Below are 25,727 nucleotides of genomic sequence, written 5' to 3'. Positions count from 1 at the left end.
ACCACCGACTCCACCAGTGAGGCTTTTCTACCTGTATTAAGCGCTAGCAGCGGCAGAGGCTCTGTCAATAAGTCAGCAGAAGCTGCTCAAACACCCCGCCTCTAACGTAACAACTGCAGCGCAGCCCCCTCTCAGCCGACCGGCGAACCCCATCGACCACACCCACGCCTGCTGATCTGTATGCTGACCTTCTCTGTGAATAGAGAGCTGCCAGGCCACGTAGCATCCATACAGGCATCGCCGCTTGCTACGGGCTTCGACGGGCGCATCGTAGTTTCGCCAGTACTTCCTTCCCTTGAGTCCCACCAGCTGTGTGACTCAAGGCTTTTCTTGGCACTGAAGATTCCAGCCATCCTAGGGAGGCCCTCTTGCTTGCATGTCCATCTCCACAGTAAAGAGCTTCTCGACTGCGTCTTCAGCGACGCCAGCTGAATGAACGGGGCTGGCTCGTGATATTTCTGTTCGAATGGCTTCTGTATCTCGCGAACACACCCAGGGCCGTCCTGCGTAGGGAGCATCGCTGCCTCGCAGGCCGCGAGGGGGCCTACGGGGCAACACACAAGTTGTGGCCCTGCGAAGCAAAGCAACCAGTGGCCAGAGATGATCGGAGAAGCACTCTCTCTAGCCTGGTACGGCTGAGCTCCCCAATGTTGCTACCGCACCACAGCAGCCTGAAACGATAGCAGCAGTTGCTGCAGCACCAGCAGCAATTTGTGGCCGTCTTGTGGAGCACTTTATTAACGCTTCAAGCTACTCTGTACCAACCGCTAGCGCCAAATCCGGGCCACAGAGTCACGCGTTCACTGGGGCCACTACTTCTAAGTCCCACCGCTGCAGCACTAGCAGTGGCTAGCGCTGCAGCGACATTTAGCTTAACAGGACACGCTTCCATGGCAGCAGCGAGGCATCCCATGCACTCCTCATTTGACAGAAACGACATCAGATGGGCGCACTGACGCTTCGAACGTCCTTCACGTCTTGCCAGGAATCTTGAGCTGCCCCGAGCGGCTTTCACCGCAAGTGAAAGCAGTTGCAACGAGTGTACATCAGTGGTCTCTGCTGCACGTACACCGTAGACGATGCCTGCTGTAGAAGGACTGGCCGCTGCTGGCGGGGCAGGTGGAGGAGGCGGAGTGATGATGCTGCCGTCCCACCCGTTGTACTACTTCTCCACCCACAACGCTTTAAGAGGAGCTGATGGAGATGATCTACATTTCCGGGTCTGCTTCGAAGAGCTTCACGGGTCGAGGTCCTGCGAACTTGATATTTATCCTTTCTATGACGTACAAATGGTCAAGAGGCTACTCATTAAAAAGCTCAGGCTCCCAGCGTCCATGCAGGTAACGTCAACATTCAAGCAATCGCGGATTCACAGCGTCAACAAAAGTGTCATCAGTTGCACTTGCAGGTTGATTTCCTGTCTTGTGCAACCTCACCTACTTTGCTTTCTGTTGGATTGCGACCCAGTGGCTAAACAAAAGTGCGATGGAATGTATGAAGGTGGTGTCTGTATGGCAGTTGGATACCTCGTGCACACAGCATCTATTGTGTGATGGAAAGAAAGAGAAGTGTAAGGAATGGGCATCTTCCTCCAACACAACATGCATAGGACCTGGGTTTTTTGCTCAGGTAAAAGATGTACGGTTAATTTTCAGGGGAAGTGAGCTGCCAAACTGGCGGCCGATGACGGTTTTCTTCGAGAATCCTGTGAAGCGACTGCTCTGGGCTGTAAGGGGGGGCAGCGCTCAGGCCTCTATCAGGCCCTTCGCACGCAGTCAAACCTTTCGCAGCAAAGAGCTTCTTAGAATTTTGGAAGAAGTAAGACTGCTGCTGCCAGCTGTAGCGAGATACATTGCTTGTGGGCCCCCTACGCGAGAGACTTAACCATAAGATGTCACTTCTAATAGGTGGTACGATGTGCAATTCATTTTGCTATCGCATCCACTTTCTTCGACCAAGACAGCGGTCCGTCTTCGATCTTTGACCCGTTTATCGTGCTTCAGGTCCGCCTCGGCTTCCGCAGGAATGTGGCGCCTAAGCTGACTATGGATGGGACTGGTGGCACTTATATTTTGTTTGACGGTCGTCGGCGTCCTGTGGCAGTGTTCAAGCCCGAGGTCAGGGAAAGAAAAAACAATCGAAGGACATCGGGCAACGAACTTTTCCGTCAAGTGCCGAGTTTGCCCAGACGGAAATATCTTGACCCGTGAAATTGTTGCATGTGTTTTTCGTGCTTTTAGGATGAAGAGGCATTTGCCCCCTGTAATCCCCGGGGCTACGAGGGACGCTTGGGTCAGCAAGGGCTACGGGGAGGGGTGCTAAGCGGTGAGGGGGCGGGTCGGGAATTCGCTGCCTACCTCCTTGACGCAAGCTATGGCGGGTTTGCTGGCGTCCCTGCAACTATGATGGTAGAGGCGTGTCACCCAGCCTTCTGTAGTAAAGGCCAAATCGAAGTACGCCGTTCGGCCTGACCTTTTGTTTGTTTATCTTGTGGCATTTCTCATGTAGCGAGGACATTACTTGCCCTGTAGCATTCCCAGTTTGTGCGCGTTTTCACGGACAATTTAGAGATGCAAGAGGCTGAGGTAGAAGCAGGGGCGAAGGCTGATGGCGAGGCGGCTGATTCTGCGGCATGACAGACCACTTGATGCATCCCGTGAGCTCACTTACTCATCTTTTTTGCACTCTTGTCCTGCGGCGCGTTGAGCAGGTCGACGGGGACGTGATGATGAGTACATATGTCCGCAGCGAGTCATCTCCTAGCGTCTCTTGGAAAGTTGGCAGCTTTCAGGCGTTTGTAGAGGCCAAAGTAAGGCTGATCTGCCGTGAACGCATTGTGTAGAAAGTATGTGCGTGCGCTCATTCAGCGTGTGACCTTCTGTCGTCTGTGTTGTCTCCTGCAGGAATGTGTGGGGAACTTTGACGCGCGTCTGTTCTCTGTTGGAGATGTACACCGTATTGCTATATTTGATTTACGTGTTATGAATCTTGACCGGAATGATAGTAACATTTTAGTGGCTCCAATAGTAGGGTATCAAAAGGAGCCATCGGCTGGCAGCAGCTCGCGGAGCCTTCGGGCTTCAGGAGGGGTTGTTAAGCAGATACAGAGCAAATTGCTGCGCAGTGTTTCTGCTGTGGGCTCTTGCGGAACTCAACTTTGCGTGGCTGACAAGGCCGCAGTAGTTGGTGCTGAAACCGCTGCTTCTGCGGCTACTGGGGTACTTACACCTGATGGGAAGCCTACAAAGTAAGTCGAATAATCTTCCACAATACTTTCTGGTCACGTGGCGAGCGTCTAGCAGTGGAACATACCACAAGAGTTTTAGCGTGACGGAGATGTTGCTTCAGGTGGTCCAACCGCAGGTTTCGATTAATTCCAATCGATCACGGCATGATCTTGACGGATGTTCTTGACGTCGCTTCGTTGGACCTCGTGTGGTTTGATTGGCCCCAGAGCAAAGTAAGTACACGGCTAGTGTTATCTGCATAACTGCGTCTCCTTCCGGCGTCTCACGGACTTCCTACTATGAGACGTTTAGCGCTAGTCCGCGTGCCAGTGTGTGATCTATTGGTGCATTCACTTTGGACACCAGTTTAAGGAATCTTCAACCAGTGTGAATGGTCGACCGTATGTTTACACTGAGCAAGGCTCACTGTATAGTTCCGTAGTTCTTGGCTGCTTGTGCGTTTCCCCAGGAGCCATACAGCGAAAGCGAGCTGCGCTTGATATACTCTTTCGACGTAGACAAGGACTTGGAGCGTCTGTCACGCCGAGTTGCTTTGAGAGACAATTGTCTGAGAACGCTGCGTCTGGCTACAAAGCTACTGCAGATCTGCGCCCGCCACCACTTGACTGTTAGGGAGACAGCAGCAATTGCTGTGCGTGATGACTTCGACATTCCGTCGCCTCTGGAACACCTTGTAAGCTTCAGACGAGGTGCAGTGTATTATTTCTTGCCATGGAGAATCCTGTGAATATTGGGACGAATCTGCGTTTGGAAATAGCCCCTGCCCAGTGGCAACCGGAATGCAGGTAGGATGTGGTGCGCACTGCAGCTCAGGTGCATAAACATCACAAACGTGCGTTTATGGCTTTACTCAGATTCGGCGAAGCCTGGAAATATCTTACCTAGCTCTAGATTCCACATCGCTGATGAGCACTAACAGGCTAGGCTTCGGAATTATGGATCTTGCAGAGCTACAAGGAGATCCAGGCACACAGCAACAGGGGTTGCGGCGGGGGTCATTCGAGGCCAAATTGAAGAAAGCGTTCAGGAAGAAAAGGAGGGATGAAGATAATGAGGGTACCGTGCCTGAGACCACAGGAGAAGGTAGTAGGATTTGCAGTCGCTGCGGCGGTTTTTTTGGTGCAGGTGTAGCAGCGGCATCTCTCCCCAGTAGCGCGTCAGTCAGCCGCGCAAATTTGCTATCGGTTACACCTCAGCGGGTAGAACAAAGTACAGAACTGGAAGAAGGCTCATTGGTCAGGTCGTGCACAACTATTGAGGATTGGGCTGATGCACAATCCCCCATGGAGGCAGACGTTGTAGGAGATCCTTGCACGGCACTGAAAACACGTGGTACTGCTCTTGCTTCGGCGAGGACGGCGGATTCGTCACGAGACAGCAGGCTCCCTGCCACTGAGAAAAGTAAAGAGCTTGCCCACTCTGGCGTGACTACGGTAGATGATGGTCTCCCTTTGGCTACCCCTTTGTCACCTTGTCGGTGCGTGGACAGGCTGGGACGCAGTAGCAGCAGTAGTATGGTTGATTCGGCGGACAGTAGCAGCGACAGTGATTTAAGCAGCAACAGCTTAAGCTCTAGTAGCAACAACGAGACGCACAGCAACTGGATGAGCAGTGGTAGTGATGCCGATAGCAGCAAGTCTCTTTCTGAACCGGAAAGGCGTCCTGCACCTCCGGCAACTTTTGGGAGCTTCCAAGCACCGGGAGCTGCAGGCGGCCCACATCGGAACCGTCCCAGTGCTGCTCTATTCCGCTACCCGTCGAGGGAGTCTCGTTGGGCTGGTCGCCACAAACGGAGGACTTCTCGTAACCGGCGACGCAAGGCTGAGGCAGAAGCAGAGATGAAGGCAGACGACGCGGCACCTACTGCCCCGGCAGCGCCTCGCAATGAATCAGGCGTATTTGGCAACACACACACCAAGGGTACTGTCAGGCGGTAAGTTGTTTTGCTGTTTCTCACTAAGGTAGCTTATAGTGGAAAAGTTTTAGTGCGGTTTGTGAAGGCTTGAATGCATTAAGTGGTGGAGTGGCTTTTTAGAGTTGCATGCCAAAGCAATGAATTTGCCGAATCAGCTCTTGCTACCACATGCAGGTGACAGCTGCTTTCACTTTTGCGTAAGATCTCGATACTTGTAATTTCTTCAGGCTAAACGGGACGGCGCGGGGCACTGGCTGTCGGCCTAAACAGCAGCCCTCCGCCACAACCAGCACGTGGAGCCTGACGGATTCAAGCGGTCGTGTAATCCTGTTGGACTGGCGCGATGGCCGAATGGAAAAGTAGGTCGAAGTGCGCAGATTTTGTGTTCAATTGCGTGCACGAGCGCTCTCCGCGTACATGTTTTTGATTTTAAAGGATTGACGACTGTATGCTCTTCACCTTTTTGAATGCTAGTTGACTCATTTCGCGTTGTGGCTGGGTGTCAAGAAAGGTCAGTATGAAGTAAGTTACAGCTGAGGGAAAAAAATTCTCGCCGTGTTTCTGGGGCAAAAGGGGAAGGGGGTCCAATGTGTTGTTTGAATGTGTTGTATTTCTAGGCTTTTTTTCGAAGTCTATGAATCGCTGCTGAGACAGCATATCCTCCATAACCACCCTCAGTGGTTCACATATCCCTACAATGGGGAAGCTATTGAACGAAGTGAACGTCGCCAGCAGACGTTTCGGCGTGAGGGGAGCGCGTCTACGGTGGCACCCCATAGTACATTACCAGCAGTGCAAGCTAGTCCGCCGCCCGCAACAACAGTAACTCACCGCAGGCTTAGCTCTGAGGCGAGTGATGATGCCGCTATTACAGGCCATCAATATGCCCACAAAGACCCCAAAACTCTGCATCCCCGCCAAAATTCGCCCCGGCAACAAGACGACAAATCACCCGCAGTGTCCCGGCAGACACGTTTTAACATTACACCGGACGATTAACTTAGAAGCTTGGCCCATTCTTGAATGAGTTAATGAGTGGTTAGCCGCATCCCTATGAGCAGCTCAGCGTCTTCTTGTGGAGTGCACCCGTCTTTGACCCTGTATGCATATGAAGGCTAATTGCGCGTCCATCCTTGACCCTGCATTGACCGCGTTCGACTGTACTGGGCACACGCGCTGATGATTGCATGTTTTAATGTGTGGAAGTTGTAGATACGACAGTTTGTGGCAGCGCCAAGGACGCATGCGGGTGATCAGAGCAGAACTAATCGGATATTGATGGTCTTGTCTGTTTGATTGTTCCTTAGAATGAGGGAAGACGGCAGGCGACCCGTGAAGTGCCTGGAGGCCTAATATGCAAGTCCCTCTCCCCATTAAGGGTCCCAAAAGGACTGCAGCGCATTGGAAAGAGCGGCGATACCCTCTTCCAGTTTTGTGCTGGCGACCCATGGATCGCATGTCATAGCAGGGAGCCACGCGGCTGGCGCTTGCCAGCCGCGTAACCGTTTTTTTCTAACTAATGCATTGGCTGCTTTTCCTGCCATGTGCTCGAAGCCTACTTTGTTTGGAGCAAACATCCTTTTCAGTTGTGCACGGCGTTTCTGCTACGTAATTGCTATGATGGTTTCAGTCCTCGGGTAGTATATTCGTTAACAGTTGACTTGAGGCTGGCATCCCGTCTGATGCAGAGTAGGAGCCGCAGTGTACTCACACACCCCCACGCGTGGAGCCGAAGTGTACTCACACACCCCCACGCGTCATTGACTTTTGCTACAAAACACGCGACTGAAATGTACTGTTGGTCCACCTAGAGGGGGAGAATATTAGTGTTGATGACATGTACGGAGCTTTCAGCCTTTCCAAGACGCTTAATGGGCCGAAACTGGACAAGCCTTAGAGGGCTAAGTCCTGTGGTCGTGGGTCACCGAGGGGCGAGCTTCCTGAATCCTCATGGTTTAGTGCCGTAGACCCGGCTGTCACGATGAGGAAAATGTGCGTTGAAGTCCTAACTATAAGACATGCAGATATAGCGATGGAGATCTTCCGGAGCGGCCACCCCGGCATTGGCTACAGGTGCTGCGACTACTTCACCCTCAGCACATGATACCCCTATCGGGGCAACAATTACTTAAATTAGTGAAAGTTGCCGTATTTTACGACAGGGTACTAAGCAAAACGTTTCTGTGACTCCTTGGCACCGCAGATCCCATGTGGTCACTGAATTGGACTGCTGCCGAGCAACCCCACCAAAAAGCACGTCGCGCGTTAGTCGGTGCTTCATGTGACTCAACCTTCCGCCACAGTACCTAAAGTTTCATTTAAATTACAATACCTTTGGCTATTACACCCCAAGACAGCCTCGTTAGCATGCAGTTGTTCCGGGCAACGTTGTAGGCGGTGAAATGCCGCTCACAGGCTCGCCGCGGGGATCACTGCATCGTCCCCCAATGCAAGCAAGGATGGCTATCTCTCTGGCTGACCTGGCAAGTATTAATTATGTGCCATATTGTGCTAGGACCAGTTCGTCTTGGCTGTGAACAAGCGAGCCGCTTTACTCTTTCAAGGACTCGAGATTGAAGGATCGGCAGCTAATGGATCTTAATTGTTCGCTGCATACTCTGTGCCAAGGCCCATCGTCCCGATGAACTCGTGTGGTCTGATTTGACGCACTTGTAGACCTCGATTTTGCACATGAGACTGGGGATGGGGAATTCACAGCCGGCAAAGTTTGTGGAGGTGATGTTAATGCATGCAGCCTCTCAAGGAGGCGGACCCTGAGTTGTACGCCCTTCTAGCGAAAGAAAAAGAGCGGCAAGTTGACTGTATTGAGCTTATTGCCTCAGAAGTGAGCCAGACACAGCAGCCTTGGTTCTAGATGACGCGTTGGGACGGCCAGCTCTGCGTGGTGCATGCCGACAAAAGATAATCACCTTTAGCTTTGAATTTGGGGCCCAAAAAGGTTAGCCGCTCTGCCTTCACCCGTGCCTGTTCTCAGAATTTCGTAAGCACAGCAGTGCAGGAATGTCTAGGGAGCTGTCTGACGAACAAATACTCCGAGGGCTCCGTGGGAGCCCGCTACTATGGTGGCATGGAGTTTGTTGATCAGATCGAGGCTCTTTGCATCCAACGGGCCAAGGAGGCGTTCGGCTTAGACCCGGAAGAATGGCACGTCAATGTGCAGCCTCATTCCGGAAGCCCTGCAAATTTCGCCGTCCTCATGGCTCTACTGCAGCCCCACGACCGGTTCATGGGCCTCGGACTGAATGACGGTAGCTCGGCACACAATACACAAAAGGAAACGAAGCTGGAGCCATAATTGGCCATCGCATATACATTCGATGCGGATGAATATCGGGACATCAGCAGAGGCCTGTGCATCTTCGGAACTCAGTGCGGACAAATGCCAGGACAGTAGCAGACCGTGCTGCTCCTGTGGGACCTTGCTGTTGCACAAGTTTTGCACTTCGGTGATTTGCTGTCATGCGTTCAGGCGGCCACTTGACACATGGAGCGTACACCCCATCTCGACGCATAAGCGCCACGTCACTTTTCTACGAGTCATTGCCGTACGGCTTGGACCCCAAAACGGGGCTCATAGACTACGACGACCTGGAGAAGGTAGCCACTGTGTTTAGGCCAAAAATGATAATTTGTGGGCACTCAGCTTATCCTCGGTACGTCATCGGTGCGGGCTTTGCTACGGCCATGTTTCTCAGCTGTCACCAGGGCTTCGTGACCTGGCGTAACGAGCGCTTCATGGCCGGGTGTTCAAGTGCATTTTGGGAATGAATCAATAGGCATCAGTTGCGTTCAGCTTTCACTGGGCTTTGCAGCTTTGCAGCTTGCCACTGGCCTTTCTTCTTTTTTTCTGAGCTTACTGTTTTCGTGTCATTCCATTCGCCTGCAGTACCTTTGCAATTTTGGGGCTGAATGTGCGCAGGCTGCTGGACTACAAAAGGTTTAGAGAAATTGCAGACAAAGTAGGGGCCATCCTTTGGTGCGACATGGCTCACTTTAGCGGCTTCGTCGCCGCTGGAATATTTGAGTCGCCTTTTAAGTACTGCGATGTAGTGACAACGACAACTCACAAGACGCTCAGGTTCGAGAACTTTATCCGTCTGACGTGTGGCAGGCACTTGTGCACTATTTTTGCCTGTGCGATTACCTGGAGTGGCAGTTGTGCTTTGTTAAGTTATCATGCCAGAAGGATCCCCTTTGTGCTTCATATGCATGCCCTGCACCACATCAGCAAGCAGACAGCACGGTCCCTCCTATGCTTCCTCCTATGCTTCAGATGTCAGATGCTCTTGCTGCGTCTGTTTGTAGGGGCCCTCGTAGTGGGATTATTTTCGTCAATACTAGGCGCGTACCAAATGGAGCTTCTAGAATTGACTCAGCAGTCTTTCCTGGACTGCAGGGAGGACCCCACGAGAACCATATAGCAGCTGTTGCTCACCAGCTCAAGCAGGCGCGTGACGCAGGGCACCGTTTGTCGTCCTCGTTCAGAAAAGATTGGTGTAGCCTCGTATCAGTGATCAATAATGATTTACTTACCTACGGACACTTCGTGACGTCACTGCAGCTGCAAACACATAGTACGTGAGGTGCGGCCATAACAACTAAGTGCGCGAGGGAGGGGTGCATCTGCGTTCAGACCTGCACGCCTGAATGGCGTGCATTTTCGCGCTGTGTATTAGAGAACTGCAAGGTCCTAGCGCGGGAGCTACAAAATCATGGTTTGCAGCTCGTCACTGGTGGGACAGACAACCACTTGCTGCTCCTTGATTTGAAGCCTCAGGGCCTGACAGGTGAGGTGAGAAAGCGATAATAATGGAGCAATTTACGCTATTGACAAGGGTACTCAGGTTGACGCAGTGACAGTCTGCGTACAATTTTCTCTGACTAGCTTTTGCGGGACCCTGCGTGGATACTAATCCTCTGCGCCCAAATGAGAGGGCCAGCTCAGGAAATTTTGTGTGTAGCTCGTCCCTCAAGCATCCAGATAGATTCATATGTCTTAATTCTAATAGTTATAATGACTTATGACGGCAAAAAGAGAGGTTATCGTTTCTTTTGCGAGCAGGCGCGAAGCTTCAGTTGATTTGTGATATGGCAAACATCACGTTGAATAAGAATTCCATCGCTGGGGACTCATCAGGAATTCCAACGGGTGGGCTAGGGTATGAGTGTTTAGGGGCTTAACGTAGGGGTTCTATACGGATATGGAGGATCATCATAATACTACTTGGAGGATCATCAGAGTAGTGTGGGTAGATTGTGCCACCGATGGCACCACTTGTTGCCGAATTGGTACAGAGGCAGCTCGCTGCGGAACCCAAAATGGCTACCTCGGTGCCACCCGTGGCCGGTTTAATCATTTGCACGTGGTTTGCAATTGCTAAGTGAATATAATTTTATGTAGAAGTTTGCCCCGATTCTCAGGTGTGCGCATTGGGACTCCCGCTATGACGACTCGCGGCTTCGGCGCTGAGGAGTTTAAGCTGGTTGCAGATTTTATCAGGGAAGCAGTTGACATTTGCTGTGAGATTCAAGGTATGCCTTAACTAAGAGCACAATGTGCGTGCACTTGTACATGCGAACAGGTGTACAAACAGGTATGGGGATTATTCGTAGGAACGTGCGCGTTCGTATATTGAAAAGCTTGAATAGAAGAGACATAACTGATACGTATATACACCGGCCTAGCTAGCCTTTGGGAAACTTGCTGAAGAAAGCAGCTTTGTTCCCCTCGGTGAGGTGGTCTTACAGTGAAGTGAAGCGACACACGTCCGGGAATCACAAGCAGGAAACGAGCCATTGACAGCCGCATCGGCTGTATGGTTGTGGTGTGGACTATGCTGTTGTGTTTGCTTGTAGAGAAGTCGGGGAAGAAACTCGCAGAGTTCCGAAAGCATGTCAGCCCTTCTCACCCTCGCATTTCAAATCTGCGAGATCGGGTAAAGGCCCTCGCTCGTAGCTTTCCCATGCCCGGTCGTCCTGACATATGAGAGCTGTGGGGAAAAATTAAGTGCAATAAACAGATAGTTTGGCCAAGTTGCCGGCCGTGCCTGAGGCCCAACTATGAGCTCTCGCTCCATAGGGGCCCTCTTCAAGACCGGTCCTCCGTGAATATGTTCAAAGCTTGTGCAGTTGAGGTCTGCGTAGTGGGAGCATTATCTCGCTTATGAAAGACTATTTTCAGCGCCTCGGCACGGGGTGCACGTACAGTTACTTGTTTCTGCTCTTTGTTTGGTACAGCTAGTCCCAGGATGTGTGAGTCTTTCTTAGGTGTATTAGTTGTGCCGCCGTAACGGAAACGTGATCATGCGTGTTGCTAACGCAATATGCAACATTGGTTTTTGCTGATCAGCAGCAAAAAACTTAGCGGACTGGGGCGAGCAAATGGAGATGCCCCTGCGGGTGGACGAGGGTTTTAGAAGTAACTAGTTTTGCGAATAGGACTCCGTTTTCAGTGGAAACCGTTTTCTGGTCGCACTAGGTCTCTTTTGTTGGGTCGGCCGTCATAGTCTGCGCTACGCAGCAACAATTATACAAAACACTTTACAGAATTCATGCCTCAGTGAACTCCGGTGCCTTCAAAAGAAAACAGGATTTACTATACGCGCCATCAGACGTGCTTTGACTTTTGATGGTGTAGTCAATTCCCCAGGCAAAAAGCCTGCGGAACGCAGTGTAAGCGGTCAGACTACCTCCCCCAGGAGAGGTAATCTACAACAAAAACGAATGGCGTAGGCGGTGATTATACAAACATTACGCGCAGAGGTAATCTACAACAAAAACGAATGGCGTAGGCGGTGATTATACAAACATTACGCGCAGATGCATATGTAATGAATAAAGGCACGTATTCACACCGTATATGGCCTTGCCATTTTCAGGAATATAGAGAAACCATGGTGAATGCAGCTTTCCCATGTGCCTACGCTGCACAGTTTAAGTCCAGCAGTTTGTGCGGGGAAGCGGAAAGAACTGACCACCATCCTTCAGTCGCTTGTGGCGGCGAAAATTCCTAAAACATGGTGTGTTTACCCTACTTATTGCCCCTGCTGTTTATCCGGTTCGCGCCGAGTTGACCGGTAACACGTAGTCTGGTTCGACTATACTTCGTACGTCAAACCCCACAGACTGGTGCTCTTGCTCCCCTTACCTCAGTCGAATGCACTTTTAGTGAGACACAATTTGGGATGCGGTATTTTGGGTTATTCAGTTCTATTCTTGTGCAGTTGTATGCTTCGTCCCCTGCCATTTGATTTTTGCGCCTTTTATATTGCATCTCTGTACTAGTGTCATGTGTTATTACCAACCAGTGGCTTTGGTGTATCCGTTGGCATCAAAATCACCGTATTGGTGTCGCTGCATTCAACTTATTGGGTCGTGATACCTTCTGCTTCTCTTTTTGAACGCTGGTCCAGTGGACTGCTGCCACTGCAGGCAAGGCATTAAAATGTTCCTCTTTGTCATCATTTTGCTTGTTTACTCTTATTTCCAACGTTTTATCTCATGTAAGAGCATGAACCAGATAAGAGCTCGAAGCCCTGGACACGCTCAAAGGCAGACCCAGGGAGACCCAAACAACCCCCTAGTCGGTGTGGCGGCCCCATGGTCGCTCTATTACGAAAGGTTAGCAACACGGAATTCCTTTTCATCAGCCTGCTATCTTCCCATAATTAATTATTTAAAATATCCAGATCTCGGGTATGGTGACAATTTCTGCTGTTGGCTTCGGGGGAAACTGTCGATTGCTGTGGCTGGCCACCACGCCGCACTGGCGGAGGTGCTACTGCCTGTTTGTCGTTTGCCTCCCTTGACAAAGCATTGCCCTTTTTGCTTTATGTTTTGCTCATTTTGAAGGAAATGCGGAAGGAATTAAATAAGGGGCAACATGGATTAGCAGCGGCTGAAGCAGGCCCAGTAGGAGCCACCCATGCAGCTGACTGGGCGCTTCGCGTTGAATTTTCTCAGTTTTGTCGGACAGCAACACGACTGAGTATCAAGGAAGATTTTAGTTGAGCAACTGGTATTTCAGTAGTGGGACCTTCCCAGTCTCTTCCCGACAAGGAGTCCCACTTCTCCGTGTGCGAGGGAAGGCGACCATTCTACAAACCAGCATTTAGGTCCAAACGGGCATACAAGATATATAGTTCCTCTTAAGCTCCAACAGCGGCACAGCTGTGTTTTTCCAAGATGTGCAACGTTCTAGGGGCCTGCTGCGGCGGCGCAAAAAAGGCGTTCGGATGCTGCTCTCTCCGGACTTTTGTCTTCATATGGCTTGGCATCAGTAAGCTTCAGCGTTTACGACGTTCTTCATTTGAAAGAAGGAGCTGTGCCACCACATTGCAGCAGCATCCAGTGACACTGTGCCAATGCCTTCGTGGAATGTGGTTCAAGACGTATTGCGCAATTTCCGTAGTTGCCTAATATTGCGCGGCAGCCATGTGGGACGTCCAGAAGTATCTACGGGTGGTATTTGCGTTTGATGTTTCTCCCTATAGGTGTCATTCTTGCGTTGGTGCAATTCGTGGCGGGTGCTTACTTGACATCGTATTTGGGCCCAGTAGACTCACTGTTGGAAGATATAAGGGACAGGATAATGACTCTTGATGACCCCACTACGGCCCTGAAGTACTACAACGTTATATCTAACAGTCTGGCTGTCCTCTGGAAAACAATGACTTTACTTACTACAGTCCGCGGTAGGCGACTTACCTCCAAGGAGGGCTGTACCCATATCTAAGCAAACAGTGAACGATTTTTCCGCCGTTTTACTTAAAAATTTAACCTGTATGCAAATTTTGTGCAGGGGTATTCGACACTGTCGCCGTCTTTTGCTGGGGCGTCGGATTCTACAGACGGAAAATAATGCTCCTATATGTCTTCATCGGCATGATGACTGTCGACTTTTTTCTCGACTTCTGCCTCTTTGTAATTCTCATGATCGTTGTCAATGCCCTCTACATCGCTTTTTTCTTTCCTGTGAGCCAGAGACCCTCCAACGTCCCCATTCTGTGGCATACCGTACCTCCTAGCACCCACCGACGCGTTCTTAGAAGTACTGCTACTAACGGACCACTTCCCTGGTTGCCCTTGTCACACAGGCTTTATAATGTTTTCCACGTGAGGAATGTCTTTTCTGTCTCCTTCAGTCCGCGTTGGCGCTGCCGTTTGTTCTCTACGGCTGGGAAGCGCTGTTGGGGTGAGAGTCGAGTGTACTCTGACACGTGTACAGTTGTGTGCATAGGCGCGCACTATGGTGTCATTCAACCTGAACCGCCCCTACAGGGTGGGCTTTTTGTCCAGTCTATGTTGGCTCGTCCATGCTTTCTGGTGTGTTTTTCAGGCCGTATGTTCTACATCTTCTCCTCAGTCATGCATTCGGTGGGCGCAGCTCTGCAGAAAACTGCTAGAAATTGACTTATGTGACAGAGACGTTCTCAATGCGGCTTCTGGCACATTGCTAATGCGCTTATGTTCTTCGGGCTTATATCTGCTAAATTTGTTTACTTACCACTTCAGCCGCGGCCCGAGCCCTCTTCAACAGCTGCCCGAGGCAGGAGTCTGTCGCAGTGCCTTTTGTTCTGTATCCAGAGAAAAAGGACTCTGGATTCTATTCCGTGTACTACGTAGTATATGGGTAGTGGGTGCTGTTGTACGCAGTTATGAGCGTAGGGGGCGATGGAACAGAGATGAAGAGTTGGAAGGAGGTCAAGGAGCTTCAAGAGAAAGCGACTGCCAAAGGTACGCCAGAATCGCCCTGCACACCCTGGTCCGAGGGTGGTGTGTGCGCAGAAGCAGAAAGTTGGGGGACGCAGCGTGCACCAAACTGGCTGGGCAATGCTCTTTTCGTGCACACGCTATAACCCGTGATGCTGCGTGAGTTTCTTATATGCATTTGAAGAATTTCCTCTTTTCCCACCCAGCCCCTTGATTGTTTTTCTGTGTTTGGGAACTTGCAGAAAAACAAGGCAAATCTGAAGAGGCCAGGCTGTTGGGAGACTCGGCAGTGGAAGGGGAAGTACTGGATGGAGGGACAAATGCTGACGATGAGGATACAATAGCTGTGGCGCAACAAGAAGTATAAATTCATTTGGATAGGTACATGCAATTGCCTTATGCTTAATTATGGTGCAAGATTTGGAATTCATGTCGATTTCCGGATGGGACCTTTATTATTTCACCTACATTGCAGCTTTCGACTGCGAGCCGATGCAGTCACAATGAAGTGCTTTCCTGCCGGCTTTCCGAAGAGGCACGGGCAACAAAGCATAAGTAGAAAGGATCCACTCCACTTATACTCAGCCCTTTGCATGTCAGCTAGAAGTGTAGTTGTATTGTCAAGGCCGCAACGAACGGCACCCATCTACGAAGTCAGCCCTGTTCGGCTCAAGGCTTAAGCTAGCGCGGTTCTTCGAGACTCGTGTGAAAATGCATGAGCACTGAATCGAGACGAACAGCGTACAGGAACATGTGCGCATGTCGTAATGCAGTTGTACTTATGAATTCAAATTAACGTTGAGAACTTTGGGTTCCTGAAGAGCAATTTAGTATGCCTTGACTCTTTCCAGTGGGTATTTTCTTAGGTATGTTTCATTTGTTGAAGCTGCTGGCAACAGTCAGATTGTCAGCTTCTGGGGCACTTGGAGTGTTTCGCGGGTAGCTGCTGAGAATTATAATTCTACTCGTTTCATCTTACCCGCGACATCCTTTCCTCTTGATCTTCTGTATTTTGCTGTAATTAGACTGCCTCATTGTCTGACGGGTGTAGCTAGCTAGGCTAACGGCATAGTTCCATTGCAGCTTCAAGTTTCTGCTTTCGTGTTCTACAGTTTTGGCTGTTTCAGCTAGCTGTTGGAAAAAGAAACCTCAGGGATCTAGGCATCTTGTGAACTCGTTTAGTCGTGCTCGTCAGTGGAATTTGAGTTTGCGGAGAGGTGAGTTTAGCGCGTACTGATCGTGCTCTTTACCAGCGGAAGACGGAACAGGGCAGGAATATCTCACGAAAGTCTGTCTAACTTTTCCACGCTGCGTGAACAAAAAAAAGTCCCACTGTATGCATATTGAAAATTTGACGCTTGGGCAGCGGGAAGGCTACATCAACTAGCCGCGAACAACCAGGATGTAGGTGCTTGCGCGTGTCGGTCTGACATCAGCACCCATAGAACCCCTGGCACAGTCGATGCGGGGCATTGTGAACTGGTGAAAAGCGGAAGTTCTTGATAAAGTACCTGCATTCACATTCCGCAGCTCTTGTGCTGCCTCATAGAGATTCGCTGACTCATACAATTCGTCCTGTCGTACGTTTTGATATATCTGTCTGGCAGATAAGCCATAACCACCGGAGGAAGAAGACCTTGAGTACCCTGTTAAAACACGGAACGAAGAACACAGGTAGCGGCAACAAGACGTGGAACATCACTGAACTACACAGTCTGTTTCACTGCCACACACACAGCCAGGAACATGGGCTCATCTGAGACTGCTTTCTAGAAGGCTTCTGCCACAAACGAGAGCAGACAGAAAGCTTGTCTTTGCCTGTGAGAGGAGAAAGGAAAAGACTGACAGTAATAGCGGACAGCTTCTTTTTCTCGAGCTCTAGGAACAGCCGCGATGCCATCGACATCTTGCGCAGAGTGGACCTTCTACGCATTATATCCACCACTGTCTCCTCCACTGCTGCGTTCGATAGAGCTTTTTGCAGCTCGTGCATGCGGTCAGCGGGTATACGTTCAGAAGGGTCGTGAGCATTCACATAGTTGCCAGAAGTCGCATCAAAGGTAAACTTTCGACTCTCGAGGGTCCGCGCTAAACAGAAAAGATACAAATATAACAAGGTACAATAAATGCACGAAATCTAATGCAGATAAAATGCAAATAGAATCCAAGATAGAAGTAGTAGATGCGAAACAAAATGACACATATTCGGCAGCCTCGTTCAAACAAAAACCTCCCAGCATACAGCCAAGCCCTGGTTACGCATGGGTGTCCCCAAACGAATACATTTTATACAGAAAATCGCCGTAGTGATTTCTTTTTACCTTCTCCTCCCAAAGGTTCCACAGGAGTATTTGTGACTGCGTTCCACTGAGTGACTCCTGGCACGTAAATGCCTGAGTTGCGCATTTGTATGCCTGATGTCTGGGTCTGCATGCCAAGCTTAGAGCACTCCCTGTCAAATCTCTTCGAAGTGAATCCAGTGTACGAGGAGAGAGCTCGTGTGTAGTCCCAGGAAGGTGAAGTTGCGGGGGGACGCTGCCACTCGCCCTCACCCACCATCTTACTCAGGTCTTCTGTTTCTACCGTGTTCTGCTGCAGTTGCTGCATTGCAGCCTGGTTTAGCGCGTCCGCATTCATGAAGGCTGAGTCTCCCCCGCCTTGCTGCCACTGTGGGTATCCGTACTGCTGCTGCTGTTGCTGGTATTGTTGGTACTGCTGCTGCTGCTCTAGCTCCCACTGCTGCTGGTCTACCCAGTGCTGCTCCTGTGAAGCACCTTGCTGCTTCTGCTCTGGAGCCTCCTTTTGAACGTTCTGGCCGCTGTAAAAGTGCCGCAAACTGATATTGGTTGCCTCCATATCGTCCGTCGAGACCCCTCTGGGGGTCACGTACAGCGAGCTGCTGCCCCTGCTGCTCTCCATCCTGCTGCGTCAAACTGTTGAGAACTGCAATTTAAAGACGCATATATGAGCAAATCGATTGCAATAGATGTCGCGCTTTGTTGCACTTGACTGAATCACAAAGCTGGCGGCGCGAGGGAGCAGGCATTGGGTTGTTTGTGGTCCGTGCACATCCTTAAGCTCTAGCATTTCTGTGGCGTTGTTCTTGCAAAGGCTAGATTAAGCTTAGTTCTTTACAATGGCCATGTGAATGGGTGGCGCGGCTCAGCGGTGAGTTGTTGCCTGCTTGAGGGGCACTGAGGTGCCGCTGGGCCCTACAGTGCCACAGATAAATTATGACCAGAGCAAAAACCATTGCTTGACTTACTGGGAAACGCGCAAGGAATGTAGAGCTGATGAGGAGGTTCTGTGTAGGAGTCCAGTCCTTCGGCTCGGTGCCGACAAGGGTGACGAGGCTCGACCTGAACTGTAAATAATTAAGCTTCAGAAAGGAACGACCGCAAGGGAAAATCTTACTGATGAATAAGAACTGATAGGAAAAAGGGAAGTAAACAGAACTAACAAACATGCCATGCTACAAAGCCGGAGACTAGCGAACAGCAACTGCGCAGCAGCAACGACAGCAACAGGCGCTGGGCTCGATGGCTTTATCTGCGCCTTGCACGCCAGTCCCGTCGTATTGGAATTACTGTTGCACAGTTTGCACTTTTTACGTTAGTCAAGAGAACCTGAAACATTTGTGCATGTAAAAATTCTAAACCGTCTTCCTGCGAGACCTAGCCAACAACTTGCCGCTTCGTCGTTTTGTTGTCGCCTTGCCTTCTCATCTGGGCCCCAACCTCATTCCAAAGTACTTATATTAAATAGAGTTCTGTTTTCTAGGGGCAACAGTGCAGCAAAAGAGTCAGACATAGCGGAGATGGACTCGGGGGGCTCTGGGCCAAAGCTGATACTCATACTTACTCTGATCGTGGCGTGCTTGCTTCCCTTCGCGCCTTATCTCATCCACTTCCGGACGCTCTCTCTGCACCCTGTCTTCTTTCCCCTTTCATGCGTCATAGGTCTGGCGCTCTTGGTGGCTGTTGTTTATTCGGTTTTCCGTTGTACAGCCGTTGAGGAAGAAGCGAGGCGGGAGAGAGCTTTGGGCCATCTCAGGGGCTCGCGCTACCACAGCAGTAAGCGCTGGAAACAATAAGGAATTCCCTGATAAGTTATATCTTTAAGGCCTGCCTAAGACCGCGCGATCCCATTCGTTTCCCGCGGGCGAGTCCACGCTGAATCTGAGCAACATGGCTACCGACAGCAGCATCACCTCGGCGTTCAACGCCGCTGCTAAGGGAAAGTCCTCATTCCCTGCAGATCAGCTGGCCACAGCAGCTCGAGCAGCAGGAGCATCTCCTTCCCTGGCTGAGTTGAAGGCATTTTCGAGTAAATGCGGGGCTGAGGTGAACTCGGGGATGTTCGCAGACTTCTGTCGCAAGACTTCGCATGTAGACTCAGCGGATGATCTGTTGAGTTTATTTCAGTCGATGGATCTAATGGGTACAGGAAAAGTGAGGAAAACGGATGTCAAGAAATGCCTCATGAACTTTGGCGAGGCTCTGTCGGCTCAAGAGGCAGACGCCGTCTTAGACGATATATTTCCGAATCAAGAAGATATTGATTATCAAATACTTGTACAGAAGCTACTACAGTAAACAAGCAAAAGAGGCTTTGGCGCATGCAAAAACGTGACGGGCACCAGAGGTGTAGGCGTACATAAACATGCTTGCAGTATGCATATACATACTTAAGGCTGCTGTAAGCATATCATTATGTGGATGATATGTATATTTTAGAGCTCCCTTTCACTTCTCCTTCCTTGATTCCTCCGTGCACGGAGCCCACGAACAGCCAGAGCCGGCGCGCAGTGGAAAGAAGGGAGATCGCCAAGAAACAACGAGAAATATGCAAAGAACAAAGGATATATTTTGTTTTAGGAAAAGTGACAGTGGCAAGCGACAGCGTGACCTTGAAGGTGGCTTGATGCTCCCAGCAGAATTCCATTCTTCAGTGGCAGTGAAGGCACATCGGTTAGTGGTAGCAGCGCATGCAAGATTACCGCGTTCGGCAACCGTCATGACTGGCGGGAGGTCCACAGAGGTGGAGAGAGTAGTCCGAAATTCTTACTATGAGAGTGTCGACGACATGCCATGTAGAAGCATGTGTGTAAGGCCACAGATAAGCAAGAAAGAGCAATTTTGAATGCGATGTGTTTTGAACTTATGGCTTTTAAGCTGCATCACCCGGGAAGCGCGTGGCTATTCTATTTTGGCTGGGAGCTCCGTCCCGTCTTCGTAGCGTCAAGTGCGTAGCCCCTTAGCTATATTTTCAGCTCCTCTCGTCGTGCATGGTGAACTCTGCGCGTGCGCCTTTACTGCTTAGTGGCAGCGACCCTACAATGAGCTATCTTTTCGGGCTTTGCGGTTCCTTTCCTGTCTAGTGTGGCGATCGTCTTTTGCGGCTGCCGTATGTACGACAGTAGCAACTGCCCGGTGCGTGTAGACTGTCACTGGCGAATGTAACTGGCCAGCTACAGGCGACAAACATTCAGGCAACGTAGTACAGAGACTTCTCAATTAGAGGCTCAATTGAGTTTGAATCAAACTGTGCACAGTTCAGTCCGCCCCGGAGAGATGGGCTTGGATAAAGACGGTGGGCACAGTGTAATTTCTACAGTTCCCCCGCCAGCATTCCAATTAGTCATTTATTTAGCCCGTCAACTGATAAACCATCTAATCAACACGTCAATTGATTGCTTGGTCCGACCAACTCAGGAGACATTAATAATGAGGCGCTGAGTACAGCAAACACGCAACGCCAAAAAGTCACGCTTTTACTCCTTTTGGTTGTAGAGGAACATCCCTTGCACTTCTAAAAGGTGCCACAGTATAACTCTTCTGACACTTCTGTCTCCGCCATGAGGAAGCCTTCAACCATCATGCAGGGCCGAGCTGCCTCTTCATCTGTCCTCGCTGCCTGTTTGTCTTCACCACTTTCTGTCCTTGTCTCAATTAATTGTCCATGTGCCGAGGAGAGGTGGGAATGAAGCCGAGGAACTACTCCTCTCCAATACTTGTGGGGCCGCAGTGCTTCCCGAGCACTCGCAAGACCCAAGGCCCGGACGCCTCTCCGCAAACACGGAATTGAATCGGAAATGCAACATGAAGACACTGCGACGAATGCTGTCCTGCCCGCATACTGTTCTTCACCGTACAAGTGTAAATACAGCTAAACAGACAGCAACAAAACGACAGAGGTCCTCACAGCACGTGCTTAGACAACCTTTAATAAACACTGAAACCATAGAACAACAAAAACTGGGACACTAAACGCTGAGAAGGCATTGGCCTCCTGCGGCTTCCCGGTTTTGCGGTCAGCCTGCACTTTGAGCGAGGAGACAGTCGAGACAACGAAACTCTCCCCTAACTACAGAACATAAAACAAGCAAACTGCCTAACCAGCCGTTGCAGTAGAAGCGCGCACAGGCGAAGAGCAGTGAAGGCTCCACTGTTCCCACCAGCCGCCTTCTGAGAGCACACTGCACTGAAAAGCCATGACCAATGCGTTACTGCAGCACGAGCAGCTACAGCAGGAGGCTCACCCACTGCGCACAGACTGCTCCCACGGCAAAGGTGGAAGCTGGTAACCAATGTAATACGCGGTGGTGGGCCTAGTGCTGCCAGTGCATGCAGCAAAAAGCGCCTCCGCACAGTCCCTGAGAAAGACCGAAAAGCCCGAAGCTCCCTCAAAGAGACTCCAAGGCCGATCAGGCAGATGCAGCAGCTGCAGGTGCCGAATAATCCCTTCCAGGGCAAACAGCAACGCGCGACGCAGCCACCGAGGGTTGCCAGAGCTGTTGTAGGCGCATAGAAAAACCATGCCATTGCCCCCTATGCCGTGGCACACACCCAAACCCTTACACAACAGACCTCGCTGCCACGTTACGTTTCCCATTGTGTCCAGCCACACCATGAAGAAGCCCAAATTCTCTCTCGACTTCAGTTCCGCGTCTGCGCTGGTAGATGAGCGACGGCGGTACAAATTCGGCATGTGCTGCTCCTGCTGTTGCTGCTGCTTCTCTCGGTGCTGCTCCTCCTGCGTTGGCCGATCTTCTGGAAGCAGGCCGTTGTCGCTGCTAAGAGAGCCCTGCTGGTGCCGCTGATGCTGGGCATGAGCCAGTGCCTTTTCTCTGTGCAAGTCCACTGCCCAGCAAATCACAGGCACGAGACCAGGGGCCCCATGACACCACTGGACAAGCAGGTCTCGGTCACTGCCGATGCTGCTCTTGAGATTTGCTGTGTCTGTGAGGTGGAAGCGCAGCAGCGCCATCAAAGAAGAAAGACACAACCGGCGCACCGTGTCTCGCAGTGCAGCAGCAGCAGCCAGCCCGTCGTGGCAGCACAGGAAAGCACTGGCTGCAGGACAGAAAATGGGCACATCTTCTCTTTCCCTGTGCTGCATTGCGCTGCACACGGTCGCAGAGCAGGCAAGCAGCCGCGCAGCAGCTGACTCCGCTTCCTCCCGGATTGCTTCCTTGCTTTGCTCCGCCTCCCTTGCAGCTGCAACAAGCGCTGCCGCAGCAGATCCGCCGGCCCTCGCCGCCGGACCAGGAAAGCAGCCCGCCGCAGCCGCGTGGTACAGAGTGTCTACAGCCTGCAGGAGCTGGAGGAGGATTCCACAGATGCCGTGGGCTGCGCCCAAGTACTGCTTGCCATGCCACTCATACAGCAGCGGCAAGGGGGAAGCCTTAGTGAAGGCAGAAGCAGCAGAAGAGTGCAGGCGCTGTTGCTCGCGCGGCTCTAGAGATCTGATGCTCCCCTTCTCTGCCACTACAGCTTCCACCCGACCATGAGCCACGAGCTGCCCGACTAGCTGCGCTATCAAGGACAGAACCAACACGCGCGTTGCCTGTTGCTCCTCAGGGAGTTTCTCCAGCCAGCGGGATGCGGACTCTTGGAGCCTGCCGTCTATGCTGCTGCTGCTGCCGCCGCTCTTGTGGCTCCTGCTGCTGCCGCTGCGCTTGTGGCTGCTGCTGCTGCTGCCAAGTCGGAGAGAGCCACCGTAGTTCAGCGAAAGAGGCCACGCGATGCGGCCGCTGCCCACACCGACAAACACTGTGGAAGCAGCTCGCAGGTAAACCTCCTGCAGATGACTGCTGCTGCTGCTTTTCCTGCTGCTGCTGGCTGTGGTGGTTTGGATGCCTTCATCACAGTCTCTGAAGAGCCCGGTAGAGCAATCCTGCATGCTTTCTGCTGCGTCTTGTTTCCCGTCTTCTCGCGACTGCCTTCGCACCAAATCAGAAAAGAAAGAACGACATTGGGGAGGTGGAGGCGGTAGCCACAAAGATCGAGTAAACAGCAGCGCGTACAGCAGCCCCGCCCGTCCATACAGCAGCTCGCACTCCTCTGGCTGCATGCGTGAGACTGCAGCAGCAGCAGCTGCTGCCAGGCGACGCAGCACCAGGAACGCCTCCTGCTGCAGCAGAAAATAGCACAACAAGCTTCTGAGCAGCGCGGCCCGTGGGTCTTTGCTTCATCGAAAAAGCGGAAAAAACACTCCTTGCATGCACAGAAACAGCACTGGGGTGTGGGCGGTGGGAAACTACCCGCGGGCATTGCTGCGCATGGAGCAGGAATGACAGCAGCAGAGCCGCGGGAAGCAGCAGCACTAAATGAGAAAGTGAAAACTGCTGCTTGCCTCTCTTTTCAGAAGATGAAGGGCTACAGCGGTCAGCGCCAAACGGCCAACTTGCCCCTGCAGAAAGGTGAAGCGGCGGCGCAGGGATTTTTCTGCTGCTTCTGCTGCTTCTGCTGCTAAAGAACCAGCAGCCTCCACCCCATATCCTGCAGAGAGAATCGCAAGAGCTTCATTCAAGGCTTGTTCTGCGAGAGGCGGCATTGCAGCATCCTCCTGCGAAGGTTCTTGCGACGTGGGCGGCCACACTGCTGCTGCTGCTGCTGCTGCTGCGGCTGCTGCTGCTGTGCTTTCGCTCTTCTCGCCTTCGTCTTCACAGGCAATGCTGGACCGCCGCCGCTCCCACTCAGCTGCTTCCAAGATCCTCTCCGCCTTCCTACGCTCCACACACGCAAAAGCAGCAGCGGCGTTCAAGAGGCACAAGCAGCAGCAGCAAGGCAGTAGCAAAAACGGCCGGCGCGCAGAGCAGAGGCTGCGGAAGATGACTGGCAGCCCCAGCAGGAGCACCGGATGCAGAAACAGCAGGAACAACAGCAGCAGCAGCACAAACACGAGCAGCAACGCCACCAGCAGCAGCTGCAGCAGCAAACTGGAATGACCCTTGCCTGACAAAGGCATAAGCTACCCCGGCGTCGCCTGAGTAGATCGAGCCAGGACCTGAGTTGTTGTTTGCCACTAAGCGATCCATGTAGTCTGCTGCTGAGTCAAGAAGATCCGCGAGAGACAACAAGCTGCTGCTGCTGCTGCTGCGGCCTATCTCCTCCACTGCTGCCATTGCTGCAGCTACTCTCTCTGGGCTCCACCAGCCGGAGCAGCCCAAAGAGCCCGCAGCAGCAGATGCAGCCCGGCGAAGTTCCGCCGCGTCATCACTGAGGAAGGGGGGAAAGCAGCGACTTGTCATTGAGCCCCTCCGGCTTTTGCTTCTCCCGCTGCTGCTGCCGCTGTCTTCGCTAGTGCTGCTGGCGCAGTTGCTGCTGCTGCTCTTGCTTCAGCTGGAGTCCCTGTTACTTGTTTCCTGCTGCTGCTGTTGCCGCTCCTGCCGTTGCTGCCGCTGCCTCCGTTGCTGTAGCTGCTACGCATTGAGCTGTAGCGGCTGCTGCTCCGGCAAAGAGGATCCGGCCTGGGGAATAAAACAGAATGATGTGCGGGGTGGACCAACTAAATTGCACGACCCGTGAATGTGCATGCGACAGTTGCCTTCGCTGCGGCTGCTGCGTCTATTGCTGCTGTAGCGCCTGGTTCCCGCCGTTCCCGCAGATTCTTGTGCTGCTTCTACAGCCTTCTACAACCCTTTCTGCAATTAAATAGATAAATAGAGATTAACGCAGTGTATGTATGACTTGAAGAGCAAAATCGGCGAAGGCGTCTTGCTGTTGACCGGCAGGGTGTTCACCGGGTGAGGCCGGGAAGCAGCAAGAGGAGGTGAAAAACTGGGGAGACGGTGTATATACAGCCGAATCAAAACAGCACGAGTCATCTGAATTGAGAGAAGGAGCTTTTAGTTGGCAATCCAGAATGGTTTAACAGAGCAGCTCCCACCCCGTCTCTGATCGAGCTTGGGGGCCCTTTGTGGCTGTGCTGCTGCAGCGCTACCATTGAGTGACACCGGTGCATATCTCTCCCTTTTCGCCTCTTCTGTCTTTTCCTGTTAAAGCTTATTCCTTATTTCGCTCTTTTGTACGTTAAACCCCCCGCAGACACACTGCCGGCGTGTGCGGATACGGGGGACTGCCAAGGCCACCACTGCGAGCAACACGGGCCCGCAAGAACAACTGGAGTGAAGACGGTCGAGTTTTGAGGCGTTTAGAGTCACTCTGCTGCAGCATTACTCGACTTAGCTGCGGTCAAAGTGCCCAGAGGCAGAGGAGGTCTTCAAGCTGTCAGCCCTGCGGGAGGGGGGACCCCGACGCCGCTGCTGAAGGGCAAAGGCAACGACGGAAACGCCAGCAGCAGCAGCAGCAGAAGTATCAGTAACAGCAATAATTGCAGCAGCAGCAGCACACGATCGGAGACGTGGTCGATGGGTGGGCAACAGGCTGCGGAACCTGCGAGGCTGGGGGCAGCAGCAGCAGCACGGCGCAAGCCGACGGGCACACCCGCAGAACTAGACAATTTTGAAATGGAGAGCAGCAAAGCATAGGCAGACTGCAGCAACAGCAGCAGCAGCAGCAGCAGCCTCCGCGGCGGCATCATGAAGT

At 51.8% G+C, this 25,727-nt stretch overlaps 6 protein-coding genes across 6 annotated transcripts; 4 read left to right on the top strand and 2 right to left on the bottom strand.

The window, feature by feature from the left end:
* Positions 1-1,079: 1,079 nt before the first annotated feature.
* ETH_00030250 (glycine hydroxymethyltransferase, putative) lies at positions 1,080-6,162 on the top strand (the record flags this gene model as incomplete). Its single annotated transcript, XM_013373512.1, has 11 exons — positions 1,080-1,340; positions 1,630-1,818; positions 2,004-2,117; positions 2,241-2,453; positions 2,711-2,809; positions 2,904-3,247; positions 3,349-3,460; positions 3,697-3,921; positions 4,103-5,181; positions 5,391-5,522; positions 5,781-6,162. 11 exons carry the CDS (start codon positions 1,080-1,082, stop codon positions 6,160-6,162), a joined length of 3,150 nt encoding a protein of 1,049 aa, XP_013228966.1.
* Positions 6,163-7,912: 1,750 nt separating this feature from the next.
* Positions 7,913-11,171, top strand: ETH_00030245 (Serine hydroxymethyltransferase, related; the record flags this gene model as incomplete). The annotated part of the gene is made up of 9 exons (XM_013373511.1): positions 7,913-8,008; positions 8,159-8,432; positions 8,654-8,837; positions 9,104-9,262; positions 9,458-9,500; positions 9,818-9,971; positions 10,247-10,333; positions 10,606-10,716; positions 11,041-11,171. 9 exons carry the CDS (start codon positions 7,913-7,915, stop codon positions 11,169-11,171), a joined length of 1,239 nt encoding a protein of 412 aa, XP_013228965.1.
* A 2,197-nt stretch (positions 11,172-13,368) lies between these two features.
* Positions 13,369-15,262, top strand: ETH_00030240 (uncharacterized protein; the record flags this gene model as incomplete). Its single annotated transcript, XM_013373510.1, has 7 exons — positions 13,369-13,462; positions 13,677-13,877; positions 13,985-14,157; positions 14,328-14,377; positions 14,522-14,559; positions 14,839-14,919; positions 15,138-15,262. 7 exons carry the CDS (start codon positions 13,369-13,371, stop codon positions 15,260-15,262), a joined length of 762 nt encoding a protein of 253 aa, XP_013228964.1.
* A 1,016-nt stretch (positions 15,263-16,278) lies between these two features.
* ETH_00030235 (uncharacterized protein) lies at positions 16,279-17,814 on the bottom strand (the record flags this gene model as incomplete). The annotated part of the gene is made up of 3 exons (XM_013373509.1): positions 16,279-16,541; positions 16,642-16,983; positions 17,217-17,814. 3 exons carry the CDS (start codon positions 17,812-17,814, stop codon positions 16,279-16,281), a joined length of 1,203 nt encoding a protein of 400 aa, XP_013228963.1.
* A 1,268-nt stretch (positions 17,815-19,082) lies between these two features.
* On the top strand, positions 19,083-19,490 carry ETH_00030230 (myosin light chain TgMLC1, putative; the record flags this gene model as incomplete). Its single annotated transcript, XM_013373508.1, has 1 exon — positions 19,083-19,490. The coding sequence occupies one exon, from the start codon at positions 19,083-19,085 to the stop codon at positions 19,488-19,490; it is 408 nt and encodes a 135-aa protein (XP_013228962.1).
* A 1,942-nt stretch (positions 19,491-21,432) lies between these two features.
* ETH_00030225 (lanthionine synthetase C-like protein 1, putative) lies at positions 21,433-24,304 on the bottom strand (the record flags this gene model as incomplete). Its single annotated transcript, XM_013373507.1, has 3 exons — positions 21,433-23,310; positions 23,533-23,905; positions 24,135-24,304. The coding sequence occupies 3 exons, from the start codon at positions 24,302-24,304 to the stop codon at positions 21,433-21,435; spliced, it is 2,421 nt and encodes an 806-aa protein (XP_013228961.1).
* Positions 24,305-25,727: the final 1,423 nt, after the last annotated feature.

Source organism: Eimeria tenella, genomic scaffold (assembly GCF_000499545.2).
Source record: "Eimeria tenella Houghton genomic scaffold, Eth_scaff15, whole genome shotgun sequence".
NCBI classification, from domain to species: Eukaryota; Apicomplexa; class Conoidasida; order Eucoccidiorida; family Eimeriidae; genus Eimeria; species Eimeria tenella.
This window is presented reverse-complemented; position numbering and strand designations above follow the sequence as displayed.